The sequence below is a fragment of the Bombus affinis genome, chromosome 11, assembly GCF_024516045.1.
Source record: "Bombus affinis isolate iyBomAffi1 chromosome 11, iyBomAffi1.2, whole genome shotgun sequence".
NCBI lineage: Eukaryota > Metazoa > Arthropoda > Insecta > Hymenoptera > Apidae > Bombus > Bombus affinis.
This window is the reverse complement of record NC_066354.1, coordinates 395,689-414,820: the sequence shown is the minus strand read 5'-3', so window position 1 is coordinate 414,820 and position 19,132 is coordinate 395,689. Positions and strand designations below refer to the sequence as shown.

The 19,132-nt window shown below is 36.7% G+C and overlaps 1 protein-coding gene across 1 annotated transcript; it reads right to left on the bottom strand.

Moving 5' to 3' along the window:
- Nucleotides 1–2,372: 2,372 nt before the first annotated feature.
- Nucleotides 2,373–18,755, bottom strand: LOC126922076 (myosin heavy chain, non-muscle-like). The gene is made up of 7 exons (XM_050734286.1): nt 18,252–18,755; nt 9,385–12,252; nt 7,190–9,059; nt 5,629–5,742; nt 4,580–4,770; nt 3,963–4,007; nt 2,373–2,997 (listed from the first exon to the last, which is right to left on the bottom strand). Exons 1-7 carry the CDS (start codon nt 18,753–18,755, stop codon nt 2,671–2,673), a joined length of 5,919 nt encoding a protein of 1,972 aa, XP_050590243.1. The 3' UTR covers nt 2,373–2,670.
- Between the last annotated feature and the right edge of the window lie 377 nt (nt 18,756–19,132).

The window sequence follows — 19,132 nt, the reverse complement described above, 5'->3', positions numbered from 1 at the left end:
ATAAACATGGACAGAAGACTAAAAAGGAAGCACCCAGCAGACCTTATAAAGGACATAAACTAACAAACACGAGGATGGTACCCCGCTGGGGGTAGCCACCAACATGCTAATTTAACCGTTAAAAAATTCCACCAAATGTCCAAATTGGACAAATTGTGAATTTTAATAAATTAAAAAAAAAAAAAAAACCATCCTTCCCGCGGTGTGTGTGTGTCCTGGTCTCTGACGTGATTTACGTTACATTATCGTCTTTTTTTCTACATATATAGAGTCTGTAGCTCAATTTATAAAATATGTTTCTCCTGAATTGGTTACTTTTATTGGTGGAATCTGCATGATTCCACGTTTTGTCGATGGGCGTTTACTTTGCCGCTTTTTCTTTCCTCTTGCCGCACTTTCACTGGAGCACTGTTTCGCACGTCCGTTTAGGTCGTCTGCACAGGCGGACCTGTCGTAGGTAAATGTGGGGAATTTGGATATTGCGGAAGGTAAGTTCGCTTTTCGCCCAAAAGTCAATTCGAAGGGGGAGAATCCTGTTCCTTCATGTTTTGCGGTGTTGTATCCTAAACAAATAGAATTAAGTACTTCGTCCCATTTTTTGTCATTGTCGTGTAATGCAGTACGAATTAAATCTTTAACCGAGGCATGTGTTCTTTCAAGGGATCCGTTACTCTGTGGGTGAAATGAAGTTGTTTTGACGTGTTTGATTTTAAAGGCCTCCTCAAATTTCGTCATTAAATCGCTAACAAAATTTTATCCTTGGTCTGTTAGAATCGTCTTTGGTGCCGAAAATATGTAAATATAGTGCTCAATGAGCGCGTTAATTATAGATTCAGTTCGTTGCGTTTTAAGGGGAACAAGTATCAGATATTTCGTAAGTTCGTCGTGAATTGAAAGTATATATTGATTTCCGCGTTTGGTTTTCGTCATCGGTCCTATGATGTCCATAGCGATATTATTTTACACGATTCTGATACGTGTTAGTTTTTCCTTTTGACATGCGTCGCATGTCTTCACGAAGTTTTCTACTCTTTCAAAATGGCCGCGGATTTTGAACTTATCCTTAATCTGTTGATACGTTTTCTGTATACCTAAATGTCCTACGGTGTTGTTATGGTTTTCCTTTATTGATTGTAGTATTTCGCTTTCGTCTAGTTTTAAGATGGGGTTAGGCGCATAAGTAATTTCCTTGTATGTGTCGTTAAAATATATTAGCATGAGTTTAATCTGCGTTTTCTCTAATTCAGTGAAATTGTTATTTCCTATGCCGATTTTCGTTGTATTTTTAAGAATTTTGTAAAGTTTTCTGATCCAAAATGTCTCGTCGTATTCTCCTAAATCGTTTCGAGTTAATTGGTAAAATGTTTGATCATTCGGTTTAGTTTCTAAGAGTTTCGGATTCTCGTTGTTGTCTTTTCATGCGTTGAATGAATTAGTGTGGTCAATTAATAGGTCGAGATTAACTACTTCGTTGCGAGTTACCGCGTGAACCCTAGATAAGGCGTCTGCAGCTGTGTTATCTTTACCCTTTGTGTATTTGATTTCATAGTCGTATTCTTCGAGTCTAAGTCTCCAACGAATGAGTCGACTAGAGGGGTCTTTGTAATTGTGTAGCCACTTAAGGGCTTGGTGGTCGGTTCGAATAATGAAGCGTCGTCTTAACAAGTATTACCTAAGTCTTTTCACGACCCATACGATGGCCAAGAGTTCCTTTTCTGTGGGGGTATAGTTTCGTTCGGATGGGTTTAATGTCCTTGAAATGTAACAGCAAAGATGACCGTCTTGTGACAGTATTGGTACATGGCGGCATGATCGGCACCCTTCAAATCCGATGGACCGATGATGGAGATAAGGATGTGGCGGCCTTGGCGACAATGTATATCGCTGAAGTGCCTAATGAGTCATCGATATCCCAACGGCCCTTCCACCGAATGTTCTAGAAGCGTGGCAACAGTTGTGTACGCTTACAGGGTGGTAGGAATATTGAGGGGTGACAAACAAAAAAGAAACAGATCCCACCGAAAGTCAAATTGTAAGAACTTCAATCTTGGAAAATCACGGCTGGAGCTCAGAACCAAATCGCAGTCAGTGTAAACTCAGAGTTCAAGAAATAAATTCTCTTGTTTTTTTTTTTTTTTTTTTTTTTTGTTACATTTTATTTTTCTTTTCGTCTGAGCTACCCCATTTTTATTTTACGTGACACTTACTTGAAATGTAATTACAAAGCAACTTTCTTTTTAATTTAAAATTGCATTCAACTGCCAGAATTATGAGTGAATTGCAATACATTGTTCTCGTTCTCATGAATATCAAGACCCTCTTTCTATTTCGTCGAGCAATGTTCATTTTTAACATATTGAATATTTAGAGATGCGGAACTAACGTGAAAACAACAAATCACAGAAGAAAGTTTAAATATTAATTTTGTAACAACATACTTTTTATTTACATATACTTACATCGGCGATCACTAAATAAGAAACAAATGTATCATCAATAACACAATTTTAGGACCTTTGTTTTTTTATACGATCTGTTGATCTTATAGTTCACTATGCATTCGTTAAAGTCATTAGCTTTAAGAACCGAGGGAATATAATTCTTCTCACCCATGGAATGTCTTGGAGAAAACGATCGTCGAACGATGAACGAGGTTAAAGGAAAACCGGATTACGGTGAATCATCTATGCTATGCTGAAGGTTCAAATTGCGTTTTCTCTCAAAGTTCATCTGATCAGAGATTCGAATTAAGTTAGCCTGCTCGTTTTGAAGAGCCCTCCTCAGTTCCTGAAGCTTCCATCCTGCCTCCATTTGCTTCTCCGCTATCTGTTTCTGCAAAGCTGCTATACGCTGGTTCAAAATACTATAATCCGCCTTTGACGGAGTCGCTGGTTCATAACCATCGCACGGCACCGCTCTGCTGTCCTGATGCACCATGTCCAATGTCAACTGGCAAATCTTATCGTGAAGCTCAGCTAACTGTGTCAATGTCAACGACTGCAAAGAAAAAGAACAAAGGAAAAGATTGGAAAATATTTACGTAATGTCGTATTTTTATGAACATAACTAAAAGATTTTCGTCACAGAGAATAGATTCAATTGATAAAGCTGACAATTAAGTTATAAATATTCCATTTTTTGATAGATGAAGAAAAGTATGAATGTAATTTATTTAAAGTTATATTATTTAAATTTTTACTTCAATTCGAAGATACATTTAGGACGTTCAATTTAATAGAACGGAGAATGTAAGACATTTATTAATCTCTGGAGTACGGAATGATTTATTAGATCTATCAGGTTTATTCAGTTAGTAAGTAACATCACTAATCCATATCATTGTGATTCACATGCGGTAACCAACGTCGGGGTAATACAATATTATATCAATATTACATAATTCAATAACGCACCAATATTCGTATATATCAAAAAATATTTGTACCTATCTATATATTAAACATTTCCATATATGAATAAAGCGCTTTTTAAATTATTTTTCATTATAGAAATTCTTGATAATGTTACAGCACCGATTCTTAAATAACTGATGATATGAAAGATATAATCAATACCAATAAATTTGCAGGTAAAATGAGAAATAAAAAATTCAAATTTCTCTTATGAGAAATTACGCGTGAATTATTAACGTTTATGTTATGATTTATTACGTTTGTTGAAGATTCGAATTTAGAACCATTTCACGCGAAAGCTTATGAGAATACATTTTTTCATTCTTACATTTTTAAATGGGAGCTTTTTTGTCAAAGATTTGAATTATCTATCTATAAATATGTCTCTCTCACCTTTCATTAAGGAAATCTTTTTTGCATAAAAATTGTAGCTAGTGCCAAGTCCCGATTAACATAGAATCATTGGGCCATTAGAAATATACAAAAATAAAATTCTAATAGTATGTAAATTCTGCTAGTATATCTAATGGATCTCGTCTTCTGACTTACGTTTAACCAGCTGTCAGGATCGAAAATGCCCTCGCCAGGTTTAGCCTGTGCATTACATTAAAATAATAAATGATCGTATTAATACATATACATATAAATATGAGTTTTTCCGTAAAGCTACATCTAATTACAAATAATCTTTATTATTAAGAAACATATTTTATTTAAATATTTAAATATTTAAGCTTTTATACATTTCTAAGTATTACGAAAAAAAACCAAAACAATGTGTTGATTTTTATTTTTTTATGAAGTTTTATGAAATAGACTATTTCAATAAAACGAATATATCTAATTATAATAGAAGAAATGTAAAGTCGTTTATCACTTATCAATAGTCACAGTTTTTTATCCTTAAGAACTTCAAAATAATAACATAAATTTAATTTAGGTTCTTACCTTTTTAGTTGTCAAAATAGTTTAAAACGGAAGAAATTTCGAAAACTGCTTTAGTAGGAAATTATTCAAGAACACAGAAACAATCACTTGATACGTTATCAATAAACCAATTCCCTTATTAAATATGTTACATGTTAGTCTTTCGAAATATACAGCTTCAAATATTTGAAATATAAAGCTTGTTTAATATACCTATCTATCGTATATGTTATACATACTCCAAGATTTTTTATTTCCTGTTCCGTTTGATGGATATCATTAGATAAATCGTGAGATTTCTTCAACAAATCTGCAATATCTTTCCTTAATACTGGATCAATTTCTGGTTCTTCTTCCGGTCTGTCCGCCATTTTCGGTTCTGTAGTTTTACCTTCCAAATATCTAATATAATTCCGAATGCGCAGCACACCTATTTTAAATGTTATAAAATGTATATTTTACACTTTATAATTTAAGGTATAAATTAGGAATACAATATACTTGGATTGGATAACTAAGGATCTGATAGGTTGTGAGTATGAATACTATCAAATGTAAATCATTAAAATTATATAAACTCTGAAACTCTGAATTTGGAAACAATTCTATACCTTTCTTTCATTTAACATATTTTTATTTAAGAAACTTTTTTTTCGTTTTAAAAATTCATGACTTTTTGTTCAGCTATAATAATTATTTCCCTCTTCTATCGATTTAATTAGCATAATATTGCGTTGTATTTAGTAATATACATCATAATGTAAAATAATAGATGTAACCACGATGGACTTTTATTTCCCATTTTAAAGCAAGTATGGAAACGAAAATTCTTGAACTTTGAACTATTCATGCACTTCCATCTTTATCAAGGAACGAGGAAAAATATTTGTAGTATATATAATAATATATAAACATTAAGTATTTATAAATATTTACAATAAAATTAAATAAATTTAATTCGATTCGATTTACGATACACGTCATTGAGAAGTATTAATACAGATACGATTTATTTCAATTATATAGTCACACTTTTATGTGAGCTACTGACAATGAGATCTTTATAAATAATTGTAGAATCAGCAAAGTTTTTAAGATCGTAAGCTCATTTAGATTAAGATCAGGAATTGCATCAAATAAAAGTTCTAAATAGTCGTATTCAGTAGCATTCGTTAATAACAGTTGCTTTAATCATGAATTTGCGGTTGTAACAAGCAATAAAACGATAAAAATCAGTCTTCGGAACTTTCGCGTTCTTTATTTGTAGAGAAGTTAATGTAATTTTTACCTTCATTCTGTTTTTTGAATTTCTTCCCCAGTAAATCATTCGCCTTTATGAAATCACCGCAGTCATCCAAAATATCTTTGTCCATCTCCGTTTCCTTGGGCTCCACCTTTTTCACTACATAAAATTCATTTCATTAAAAATATATATATATATAATATATTTCGTTTCGTAAAAAGAAAATATGTAATATACATAGTGTTCAACCGTTCGCGGAGAGACGCGATCTCGAGGAAGCGCGTCAACGGGAGTCGTAAATTCCCGTTACAATTATACAATCGATGCAACGAAACTGATCGATTCCCTATTTCGTTTAGGATAATAGAGGTGGTTGAATTGATTATAACGCTGAGGTGATAGGTTTACTCCTTATTCCAACAATTTGTAAACAAGGTGATTACGCTCGGTGCGTACATATATGTGTTAATTAGATGAGTGATCAAAAGTAGATATAAAGAATGAAGAGATGTTGACTGAGTTAAAGAAGTGAACCCAGTGCAGAGTTGTTGACTGATCTGTAGTCGTAGAACCAGTCTAGAGATGTTGACTGTTCGGAAGATGTTGAACCAGTGAAGTTCGGTGACGATTGATAAATTGATTATAATAATGATAGTTTAGTTCCGAACTCCAGCCGTGACTTTCCAAAACTGAAACTCTTACAACTCGGTCGCATAAAAAGTGGTTATCTTATGAAGTAGGGAGAATCCTGGGTGTCGGGTCTGGACCCAGGACCTCCTGCTGCCGCGTACACTTCCTTGATATCTTGTGGATCTCCGTCATCAGCCCATCAGTTTCGAAGAGTGCCGGTCGTGACACTGTCGCAGACGAAAACTCTTGCTGGGTGTTGGTCGCCCCATCACCGATCGCTTACGGGTGGAAATCGCGGGAAAAATGGGAAAATCCACGTTTCCCCACCTTTTACCTGATGGAGCAATAACCATAAGGAACCTTACCGCCTTAAGGGTCAAATCGAAATGCTTAATTTTACGACGGTTCCTTATGATTATTACAATCCAACTAATTATATTGACATAACGAGTGGCCGCCTCGATCGAGGGATGGATTCCGGGCTACGCAGAGTCACCGGACGTAACACATAGGGTTTTAATGCAATCTCATGTTATCATAAAGAATCTAATATGGTATATATCCAAATGAGAAATTGTTTGAACTTTTAAACAATATTATAGTTTCTAATATTCAACTACATGAATACTTTTAAAAATATATATATTTATTAAGTTTCAACAAATAAGAAATTTTCTTTCAACTTATTTAATTCTATACAGAACATTAATGTATAACTTTATTGCTTATATTTATAACTTATATATTATATTCTTCTTACGGTCTAAAAATATCAGAGCACGAGTAATTTAAAGTCGAAATAAGAGGAGAAGATTGTCGCTGTAAAATTATACCTAATACTGTCTAAGGTAAATAATAATATTAAATGCCGTTCATTAACCACTCTGCTTAAATTTGCAAAGTGACCTGAACAAAAGATCAAACACTTGCCCTTCTAATTTGGATTCCAAACAAAATGAAAGGATAATTATCGTACCTTCTTTCAATTTTGCATTTTCTCTTTTCAGCTTTCCCAATTCCTTGCGTAGCCTTTCCCTCTCCTCTTGACAATCGAATAACTGGCTTTTCAGTTTCACATTCCCATCTTTTAACTCGTCATTCTCTTTCTTCAATTTATCCAAATCCGTGGCTAACGCAGTATCGCGTTTTTTGTGCCTATTCATCTCATCCCTTAGTTTACCTAATTCCGACCGCAATTCACCATAATCGCTTTTCAATTTATCCAGATCAGCTTTTAACTTATTCGCTTCGTTCCTCGCCTTGTTTAAATCGTCCTGGAGTTTTGCATTTTGCGCCTTCAAATCTGTCAATCCATTATTCAATCTTTCGTTTTCCGCTTGACAATCGGCTAACTCGCCCTTGAGATTCGCATTCTCTTTCTTTATTTTGGCTAATTCTTTCTCCAATTCTGCGTTTTGTTCTTTCTGACTATCTCTCTCCTCCTTCAAGTCAGCTAATTCAGACTTCAGTTTGTCGTAACCGCTTTTTAATTTGTCCAAATCATTTCTTAACCTATTCGATTGCTCTATCGCGTTATTTAAATTGTTTTGCAGTTCTGAATTCTCTGATTTCAATCCATCTAGTTCTGACCTCAGTCTATCCAGTTCCTTTTTAGCATCTTCTAATTGTTTCTTCAAAGGTTCGAGCTCGTTCACTGTGTTCTCGAGATCGGCTATTTTGTTATTCGAGTCGTCGTTTTCTTTTTCTAGATTGTTCAGCTGTTTCTCCGCTTCTGCCAATTTGTTTTTCGTTCCAGTTAACTCCGCCGCCAATTTCGCATTGTCATTCTTTAGATTTGCGTTTTCGTTCTTCAGATTCGCGTTTTCGTTTCCCAATTTCGCATTATCGTCCTTCAGAGTTTCTAATTGCCCGTTCAACTTGGTTAATTCCACATTCAGCTTTTCGTTCTCGTTTCTCAGCTTATCGTTTTCGCTGCGAACCTTATCCAACGCCGCTTTTAGAGCGGTCAGCTCATCCTTCATGTCGGCCAATTCCTTCTTGGCCACATCTTTTGCGGTCATCTGCTCTTCTAGCTCGTTTGTACGATTGTTTAGCTGTTCGTGAAAACGATGGAGTTCGTTGACCAATTCTTTTTTCTCAGTTAACAAATCGGATAGTTCAGTTTCCAACAACTTTATCTTTGCTTCCGCGTCCGCGAGCGCCTTCTTCAGCCTATCGATCTCGTTCTTTATACGATTGTTTCCCTTTGTTAGTTCATCCAACTCATTTTTCACTTCGTTTAATTGCTTTTGCAGTCTATCGTTCTCAGTTTGGCAATTTTGAAGATCTGCCCTCAGTTTTTCCGCAGCTGCCTCCTCTGCATTCAAGTTTGATCTCAATCTATCGATCTCTGCTTTCTGTCCATCGCCTTCTCCTTTCAGTCTAATATACTCGTCTTCGAAATTTTTCCTATCTTGCAAAAGGTTTACGTTCTTCTCTTTAAGAGAATCTAAATCAGCCTTTAACTTATTATATTCGTTCTTTAAACTTTTCAAGAGATCCAATTGAGACTTTAGCGTGTTATTGGCATCTCTTAATACAGAAACTTCTTCTTTGCACTTCTCCAGTTCATTTTTTGTTACCGCAAGCTGTCTTCCTAGGTCGTCTATTTCGATTCTGTATCTGTTGTTGTCAGCTCTCAATTTTCCTAGTTCCTTTTTCAAGGCATCCAGTTCCTCCTTCGAGGCCGCGATTTCTGAATCACCCTTATTTCTGGCCGATTTTTCTGCTTCGTATGCTTTTTCTTGTTGCTCGAGTTGAGACGTTAAATCGACAAGCTTCTTGTCAAGCTCGCCTTTCTCAACCTTAAGGCGGTACATCTCTGCTTCTAGTACTTTCTTCGAAGCCTATTAGATATTAAAATCAAATTTAGGAACGTTGAAAATAATACAAGTGTTGTAGATTAATGGATGTTTCACTTCTTTTCAATTAATTTACAATTAATAAACAAAGATATTTCTCGTATACAAATATTTTTAATGAAAAATTACGCTAAAACATTAAAATTAATGCTAAAATAAATAAAATACTTAATAAATTTATGTATATTATGTATATACGTATGTATAACATAATATTTAATACCAAAATTTAATAATATATTATAATAAAAATATATACCAAGATAAATACGCATTTTTACGTTAATATTTATAAATCAACACAATTTACTTGGCATTCGAGCAAATCTTTCAAGGCTTTCTCAAGATCAGCTTTCGATTTATCAATGTCCACCTGAAGTTTGCAGTTCTCCATTTTCCAATGATCTATGTCTGCTTGCAGCTTAGCAATTTTTTCTATTAATTCATCGATTAATTTCTTCAGATCAGCAATCTCTTGTTTCAGATCCGCACATTCCGCTTTCAAATTCGATAGATTATGATCCATATTTAATAACTTGGCTCTTAGATCTTGATTTTCCCGTTTCAAAGTGTCATTTTCTGTCCTAGCATTGTCCAGGTTCTTACTTAGATCGTGCACCTGATCCTCCAGTATCTTCAGATCGTTCTGCATCTTTTCATTGTCAGCCGTTTCTCTAGCCAATTTCGCTTTGAAATCGTTGGCCTCATTCTCCAAACTCGTCAAATCGTCCCGCAATTTATCATTTTCACTATGCAAACTGGAAATCAGCGGCTCCAGAGACCGAATTTTCTCCTCAGCTCTGTCGAGATTGGCCTTTAATTTATTCAATTCGTCGTTCGATGACTGCAATTGTTGCCGTGATTTTCCAAGTTCGTCTTTTAATTTATCATTCTCTTCCTTGCACGAATTTATCTCTCCTTTCAGCTTCTCATTTTCAGCTTCCAGGTGAGCCTTCTCCACTCTGAATTTTTCGTTTTCCATCTTACAGTCGTTCAACTGCTTGCTCAATCGATCTCTTTCGCCTTTCAAAAGAGAATTCTCATTCTTCAAGTTATTTAACTCCACCGACAAACTGTCCCCTTCGCTCCTCAATCCCTGAATTTCAGACTTCAAACCGCTGTTTTCAGTTCTCAGCTGATCCATCTCACCAACACATTTATCCAGTCCGTTTTCCAAAGAACTTATCTCAGATTTCAATTGATCCATATCTTCTAAGGCTTTTTCCAATTCATATCTCAACCGATGGACTTCACCAAGTAAATCCTCATTTTCCGACTTCAATTTATCGAATGCCACTAATTTTTGTTCCAATTCCTCGTTTTTTGCTTTCAGATTGGCGATTTTCTTCGTTAAGCGATCATCAAGTTCGTGAATATCAGACTTGAAAGCTTGATTCTCCAATTTAAGCTGGTCGTTCTCAGTTCTCAGCTTTTCCATCTCATCCACGCACTTATCGAGTGCGTTTTTCAGAGATGCTACTTCGGATTTCAATCGATCAACTACTTCCCAGGCTTTTGCCAATTCCTGTTTCAACCGATCTACTTCATCGAGTAAATCAACATTTTCTAGTTTCATTTTATCCAATTCACTTAACTTTTCTTCCAATTCTGAGATTTTTGCTTTTAAAACGTCATTGTCTTTCATTAAGCGATCGCTAATTGCTTGCATCCCAGACTTCAAGGTTTCGTTTTGTTTTTTGAGGTCGCCATTTTCAATTCTCAGCTTTTGCATCTCGCCCACACAACTATCGAGTCCACTCTTCAAGGAACCTATTTCGGATTTCAATTGATCAATGTCCTTCAACGCTTTTTCTAATTCTTTTCTCAAACGATCTACTTCAGCCAGTAAATCTGTATTTCTTCCCTTTAACTTATCCAACTCCTCCAACTTTCCTTGTAATTCTATTATTTTAGATTTCAAATCATCATTTTCCTTCGTTAAGCGATTATTTTCGAACTTGCAGTTCTCTACTTGTTCCTGCAGCTTTGCAAATTCAAGTACCTTATCCTTATCCGTCGCTTTTAACGCGTCACCAGCGGCTTTTAGTTCCTCTGCTTGCCTTCTGGAATCCTCAAGGTCATCCCTTAACGCCTTCATATCTCGTTTTAATGAGTCGTTCTCCAGATTGGTCCCATCGAGACTCTTCTGTAGCTCGTCCTTCTGTAGTTTCAGTTTATTAAGTTCTTTACCAGCTTCGTCCAATTTGGCTATCAGACTCTCGTTCTCTGCCATCGCTTGTTCCAGCTGCTTTTTGATACCGTTATTCTCGTTCAATAACGCATCGCGTTCTTGCTTCGCCTTGGCCAATTCATCCACCAGTTTGTTGATTTCTGCTTGCAAATTGTCCAAAGCCTGCTTCATGCTATCGTAGTCGTTCTTTAGCTGGTTATTCAAATTGTCTAGCTCCTTCATCCTTTTCATCAGATCATCGTTTTCGTTCTCCAGCTGCTCTAACCGAGCCTTCAACTTTTCCTTCTCGCCGACCGATGTTTCTAACGTTTCGCGAAGCTTGTCGTTCTCTTTCCTTTCGGCATCGATCTGATCTTTCAGATCGAAAATCTCCCTCTGTAACAATTCAATCTCATCTCGGTTTCTCTCCAGTTCCTTCTCCAATGAAGACCTGGCCGCCCTTTCATCCTCCAGTCGTCCAATGAACATCCCCACCTGTTTCCTTGCCTCATCCAATTCATTCGACAAATTTTCCTTGTCTCGCTTTAAAGTGTCCACCTCACTTTCGAGATTCGCTATTATCGCTTTCGCGGCTGCAAGGTCCTCTTCGAAGCCGTGTAGCTTTTCCGAAAGTGCGTTTTTGTCCAAATAGCATTGTTCCAGCTTCGCGTTTAGCTTCTTACACTCTTCTAACTCATTCTTCAATTTGGTTATCTCAGCTTTCAAATCATCGATCCCGTCATTTGCCTCATCAAGTTTTGACTGTAATTCTGCCGTCTTATTCTCGTACTCCTCCTCCAAGTTGTTCCTCTGCTCCAGTAAATCTATTATCTGATCGTCTCTATCCCTCAGTGCTTCTCGCAGTTTGTTTAGTTCGTTCAGTAATTCAGTTCTCTCTGATTTGAGATCATGTAACTCTGATTTCAGGTTCTCCACTTCGGATTTCAGAGAAGATAACCCCAACAAGTCTATTTCTGATTGTCTTAGGTTGTTCAGCAGTCCTGCGATCTAAAAGAGAGCTACAGTTTTTTAATTGCTTTTTAATTGGTATCATGGTTTCGAATATCATATCAATTCAATAAAATATCATATTTTCGAATCTCATTAAAAAGTATTTTATTTATATGTCGGAGATGAAGGAACACCGGAACCTTCCCTTCGGAATTTTGGGAAAATCCCTTAACATTTATAATTATAATCTAGGTTCTAATCATAGCCGTAATTAAGCAATTGTCGTCATTCAATCCGATTGTATTTATTCGAGATTTGTGATAATGAGCTTAGGCTCGAGGCGACAACCAGTCGCCGAACGTAGCCACGGTCAAGGGATGAATGCTTTGTCTAACAAAGGTATGGGGTAATAGTATAGCTCTCCTTAAAAAGAAATAGTTGTAGCGGCCCTCGACAGTAAACATTGCAACGGTTTCTGTCCCGTGGCTCGCCACACGCAGACTCTATTCTTCGGATAAGATGATTACCAGATGTCAACGCATCTCCACAGTACATGTTTAGCCAGCCCGAGGACCCGTTATAAATCTTAAGTTTTAGTTAACGATACAGACAAACAGTCTTTTTCCACGAACGACGCTTCCCGTCAGCAACGTTATCTCAAGGGCGGCTAGCATCCTTCTCTAACCACCACAATGGAGATTGACCAATTAACAGCAACGCCAATTTCCCTCACTTTCCGAACGAAGACTTTTCTCCACGAATCCGATGATCTCGTGCCCTTAGATACAACCCGTCATAGTTTTCCTCCGCAGCGTCACTGTGACGGAGAGGAACATTCTCTCGTGCGATCTCATCAGCGAGTAAAACAACGCCTTTACGATCAGTGAATACTTCACGTTTTTAACAAAGAGTCCGACTTAGGTTTCTTTGCTATCCCGTTAACCGCGGATTTGTTATTGAACCTAAAATCATCATCGGATTCGTCGAGGAAAAACTTCGTTCGAAAAGTGAGGGAAATGAACGTTTCTGTTAATTGGTTAATTTCTATGTTGGTGGTTGAAGAAGGATGCTCGCCGCCCCTGAGAGAAAGTTGCTAACGGGAAGCATCGTTCGTGAGAAAAGCAGATTTCCCGTCTCTTCCCGTATTAGGTGGTAGATTTAGGGACTGTTAGGATAAAGACTGTTTGTCCGTTTGAAGGACCTTAATTAACTAAATCTTAAGGTTTATAGCGGGACCTCAGACTAATTGAACATATACTGTGGGAATGCATCGACATCTGGTAATCATCTTGCCCGAAGAATGGGGTCTGTGTGTGGCGTGCCACGGGACAGAAACCATTGGAATGTTAACTGTCGCATGCCCAAAAATCATCGTCACGAGTTCAAGCTTTTTTTTTCTGTTTTTATTTAATTCTTTATATTCTCAATTTGTCCAATTTGGACATTTGGAAGAATTTTTTAACAGTTATATTAACATGTTGGTGGCTACTCCCAGCGGGGTACCATCCTCACGTTTGCAAGGTTATATCCTTTGTGAGGTCTACTGGGTGCTTCCTTTTTAGTCTTCTGTCCATGTTTATGGTTTTGTATGTTTCCGCAGCTAGCCGGTTTGAGTGTGTTGCTATTCTTGATTTGTATTTCTCGGAGTATCTGCTAATTTCTTCCTTGACCGTTGGCATTCCCAGGTCCCTCCTTATATCTTCGTTTCTGACGTACCAAGGTCCGTTTACTATTGTTCTGAGGATTTTAGCCTGTATTACCTCTATTTTGTTTATATGGCTCATTGCTGCCGTCCCCCATAATGGTATTCCATACGTCCAGATTGGTTTTATGATCGTTTTATATATTTTTAATTTATTTTCTATGCTTAGTTTGGATTTTCTGCTTGTTAGCCAATGCATTTGTCTCCTTGTTTTCTGTATTTTTTCTACTATTGATTTGATGTGTAGTTTCCAGGTGAGTTGTTGATCTAAGTGAAGTCCTAGGTATTTGACATGCTTTGTTTGCGTTATATGCGTGCCGTTCAATAGGATGTTTGGTGGTATCTTTTTTCGTAGCGTGAATGTAATATGGTTGCATTTATTGGGGTTTGCTTTTATTTGTTTTTCTTGTAGCCAATTTTCTATTTTTATGATATGTTCTTGTAGTATTTTGACTGCCGTTTCTGGGTTAGTATGCCTGACTAGTATAGCTGTGTCGTCCGCGAATGTCAATACTGTGCTGTTGGTAGTTGTTGAAATGTTCGCCGTGCATAATGTGTATAGTATTGGGCCTAGGACGCTTCCTTGTGGTACCCCGGCCTTGATGTCTTTAACTTGAGAATGTGTGTCCTTGATTTTTATTACGAATGTTCTGCTGCTTAGGTAGGATTTTATTAATTGGTGTATTTGCTCCGGGAGTTGTTTCCTAATTGTGTGTAGTAGACTTTCATGGTTAATTTTATCGAATGCTTTCTCTATGTCTATAAAGAGGGCTGTGCAGTATTCCTTTTTTCTAGTGCTACTATTATTTCGTTTATAAGCCTGTGCATTTGCTCTATCGTGGAGTGTTTGTTTCTAAAACCAAATTGGTGGGTATTCGTTTTTTTGTCTGTATTATTGTTTTTATCCGGCAATATATTATTTTTTCCAGTATTTTGGAAAATACTGGAAGCAGTGATATTGGTCTGTAAGATGCAGTTTGGTGCGGGTCTTTGCCTGGTTTATGTAACATTTTGATCTGTGCTAATTTCCATGGTTTGGGGAAGTATTGAATTCTTAGAATTGCATTGAATATTATTGTCATTAGTCTTGTTGCTTTTGGCGGAAGGTTTTTCAAGATTTTGCCATTGATTAAGTAGATTGCTGGTGCTTTGTTATTTTTTGTTTTATCAATTATGTTTCTAATTTCTTGTGCTGATGTTTTAGGTATGGTGTATTCCTTATCGGTTGTGCTAATAGTGGTTTGTGGATCCTCCTCCTTATGACTTTTGAGGTTGCTGTTGTTGATAATGTTTGGTGTGAATGTGTTGCAGAGGTGGTTGGAGAATTCTTCAGCTTGTTCTTCGTTGCTTCTTGCCCATGTGTTATCTGCTTTTCTGATTGCTGGGACGGGTATTATTGGCTTCCTTATTTTTTTCGTGGCTTTCCATAGTGAGTAGTTGGTGTTCTCGTGTGTGGAGAGTGTCCCTATGTACTTTGCGAATTCGTTATTGTTGTGCTCCTTTATTTTGTTTTTTATTTCCTTTGCAAGTTTTTTAAGTGTTTTTTGTTTTCTCGAGTTCTGTATTTTTGCCATTCTGCTTTTGCTTTTCTTTTTTCTCTAATTTTGTCGAGTATTTCTTGCGGGATTGTTATTGTTTGTCTGCTGGTTGATTCGGGTGTAGTGGTTGTCCTTACTGCTTCTTGAATAGTTGCTGTCAATGTTGCTACTGCCTGTTCTATGTGTTCAGGAGTTTTCAACGGGATGTTGCAGTTTATTTTGCTTTCTATTATTTCTTTGAAAGTTTGCCATTTGGTGGTTTTATTGCATAGTGTTTCTGGTTTTCTATAGTGTATTGGTTTGTTTCTGTATTCAATTATTATGGGTGTATGATCGGAGCTGAACTCGAGGTTGGGTGTTATTTTTAGTTTATTTGTGTTTAGTCCCCTTGTAACTGCAAAGTCCAGAAGATCTGGTTTTTTGTTCAGGTCAGTCGGCCAATGTGTCGGTGTTCCTGTTGATAATATATTGAGGTTATTATTTCTAATGTATTTTTCCAGTGTTCTGCCTCGAGGTGTAATGTTTCTTGACCCCCATAGAGTGTGCTTTGAGTTGTAGTCTCTCGCTGCGATGTACTTGTCCCCTAGGTCCTGGAAGTATTCTTCCCACATTTGTGATGTTATTTTATGTCGTGGAGGCACATATACTGCTGACAACTGGAAGTAGTTGCTGCTAGTTTGAACTGTAACGGTGGTTGCTTGTAAATATTCTTTGTTAATTTGGCTGTGTAGATAATGTTTGATATCGTTTCTGACTATCACTGCTGTCCCTCCGTGAGCTTTTCCTGAGGGGTGTTTGGTATCATATATTGTGTAGTATGGTATTTTCAAGTAGCTTTTTGTAGTGAAGTGTGTTTCTGAGACAAGTAGTATGTCTATATTGTTATTGTATATGAATGTTTTAATTTCGAGGGCCCGTTGTTGTAGGCCGTTTGAGTTCCAGGCTGCTATTTTCAGCGGGTCCGTTTTTATTTTTTGCTTGGCACATTTGTAAGCAGTTGTAGCATGACTGTGATTTGTTGCGTTTGTTGGCTGAGAACTGCGTTTTGTTCGCCTAGCATTTTTATTAGCATTTCGGTGTTTTTGATGGATTGTTCGAACAGTTCCTTGATTTTTGTAGTGTCGTTGCTGTTATTGTTCTTATTTTGGGTGGCTGTCTAAGGGTGGCTTTGGTTAATTACTTGCGCGTAGCTTCGGCTACCAAAGGTGTTGGTGCTGCTGTGGTTAGTGTTTATTGCGTGCTATGAATTTGGTATTGTCTGGGATTTTGTACTGTCCTGTTGCGCTTGTAAATTATTGTATGTCCTGTTTCGTAGCGGCGGAAATAGTTTACGTTGCAGTTGTTTTCTGACTACACAGCCTTTGTAGCTAGCTGGGTGGTTTCCATTACAGTTATAGAATTTTACTTTATTTATTTTTCCTACGTATAGACAGTTTATTGTTAGATGCTTTTCTGCGTATTTGACACACGCCAGATTTCTGCTGCAGTAATTTTTTGTGTATATTGCCATATTGTTCATATTGCTGACACCGTATGCATTGCGGTATGTCTTTTTTATGTCTTGCTGGCTCCACTGTTACTATTGTGTTTAGAACTTTTTTAATTTAAAAAATTTCTTTGTTATTATTTTTAGGTTGAAGTTCTATTAGAAATAGCGGTAAACTGATTACTACTTTGTAACTTTTATCGGCTTTGAGCTGGTAAGTGTGATACTCGGCGTTTTTCTCTTTTAGTGCTTTTGTCACTTTTCTTAAAGTTTCTGGGTTGCCATTTTGTACTTTTACTTGGTCTGCTTTTAATTGTTTTATACTATAGTTTTCTTTTCCTGTCGTGTTGTTCAGTAGTTCAATGAGACGGTGTATTATTTGTGCATCTATGTAAATTGGTGGTGGTTTAGCGATATGGTTTATTGGTTTTTCGGCTGGGTCTATTTCTTTTCCTTCTGGCAATGCACTGATGGAGTTTCGGCGAGTTTTGTAGCCATTGTTACTTATCTGCTACTATAGCTTTCCTAACGTTTGTGCTTGGTGTTACTTTGCGTTTTTTGTTGGAAGTTGCCACCTTCCAACTTTCATCCTAGTGGGTTAGTTCGTTGCTGATTTTATTCTCCTCATTATTTTTTGATGTTTCCATTTTTATTTCATTTATAGCTGAGCACTCCTGATCTTCGTTTAGTGATTGTCTTAGATTTGTTGTATTTGTAGCTCTGTTTATGAAATATGTTTCACCTTTGGTTGTTATTTTTATTGGGGGAATTTGCTGTTACATTTTCCACCATTTGGCGATGGGCGTTGTCATTAGTCACTTTATTTTCACCAATTGACGCACTTTCACTTAAGCACTGTTTCACACGTCCGTTTAGCTCGGCTACTCAGGCAGAACTGACAAGTTCAAGTGAAGATTAAAAACTGGGATTAATCATTGAACATTCTGGATGCTCGGTCTAATTTCTACGAATGTTGGCTTGCGTTCGTCACGAAAAAGTTGTTTTGACAGGAATGAGTATACGAACAGATCGTTTAATGACCATTTAAACTAAATGACTACAAGCGAATTCTTTCTCGTTTGCCTTTAAAATCGAAATACACCGTTAGAAAAAGAAACACAGAGTGTGAATGAAATAGAGAGGAAGGTATGTCATCTAATTCTCGTTGTCACCTTCGCATCAATTCAAATTGTTACATTGTCTTGATATGTATTGTATTATCATTTTACAATATTAACTAACTTTTGCTGCTATATAATAAGTTTTACAAACTTATTTGGAATCGCCAGCTGACGTTAACTTTAAGTTTAGAACCATCGAGATGTGATACCTTGTCATCTTTCCTCCTAAGTTCCTCTCTCATGGCTTCTATCTGTTCCTCTAAACCTTTTTGACTGATCATCGATTCCAATTCTTTGTTCAGTGCATCGATCTGCTCGTCTCTTTGTTCTAACTGCTTTCTTAGATCAGCCACGGCATCCTCACAGTTGTTCAGCTTATACAATAAATCTGAAATGTCAATATACTCCGGCACTGTGGTTGTTTCAGCCGTTTGTAATATCGTTTCTGGCATTTCCTTTCCTTTGAGATCAACCAATGCACTGCGCAAATCTGTCACTTGGGCAAGAAGACGTTCGTTTTCCAAACGCAGATCATCGCAGCTCTTAGAAAGATCCACCAAGGTTTCAATCGATTTCTCCACAACTTTGGAAATCTGTTGTTCAACCGCTTCACCTTTCATAAGATCACGCAGCTTTGCCCTTAAACGATATATCGCGGGGCAGCTAATGTCCTCCTCGGTCTGCGCCAGCTTCAATCTCAAATCCGATACCATGTCTCGCAATCTGTCAGGGCAAGAATATTTCTTTGACACCTTGCAACTGAGGCCATAAAAAATTTTCAAAGAAGTATGTTTCATGGATAGTTTTGATAGAAGAGATACATTGAAGTCATAAAATTAATCAGGTTTGGAAATACAAAACATTTTGATGGATAAAATAGAAATTTAAAAGGCCTAAGAGGAAATAAGCAACTCTTGCCTTATCAAGAATGTAAGGTTTCAGACTCAGTTTAGTTAAAATTTACTATAAATTACATATGTCGAATATTAATGTTTAAAATAAAAATATGAAATTTCATTATCGTAACATTAGTATATAACCAGAATGTTGGTGTGATTTCCTCAGGTAAATGTAAATTTGGAAGAAACGC

Coding starts and splice junctions, on each gene's coding strand:
- LOC126922076 (XM_050734286.1), bottom strand. CDS start 18,755: ATGGTATCGGATTTGAGATTGAAGCTGGCGCAGACCGAGGAGGACATT. Junction 12,253..18,251: donor TTAGGAGGAAAGATGACAAG/GTATCACATCTC, acceptor GCTCTCTTTTAG/ATCGCAGGACTGCTGAACAA. Junction 4,008..4,579: donor AGGAAATAAAAAATCTTGGA/GTATGTATAACA, acceptor TGTAATGCACAG/GCTAAACCTGGCGAGGGCAT.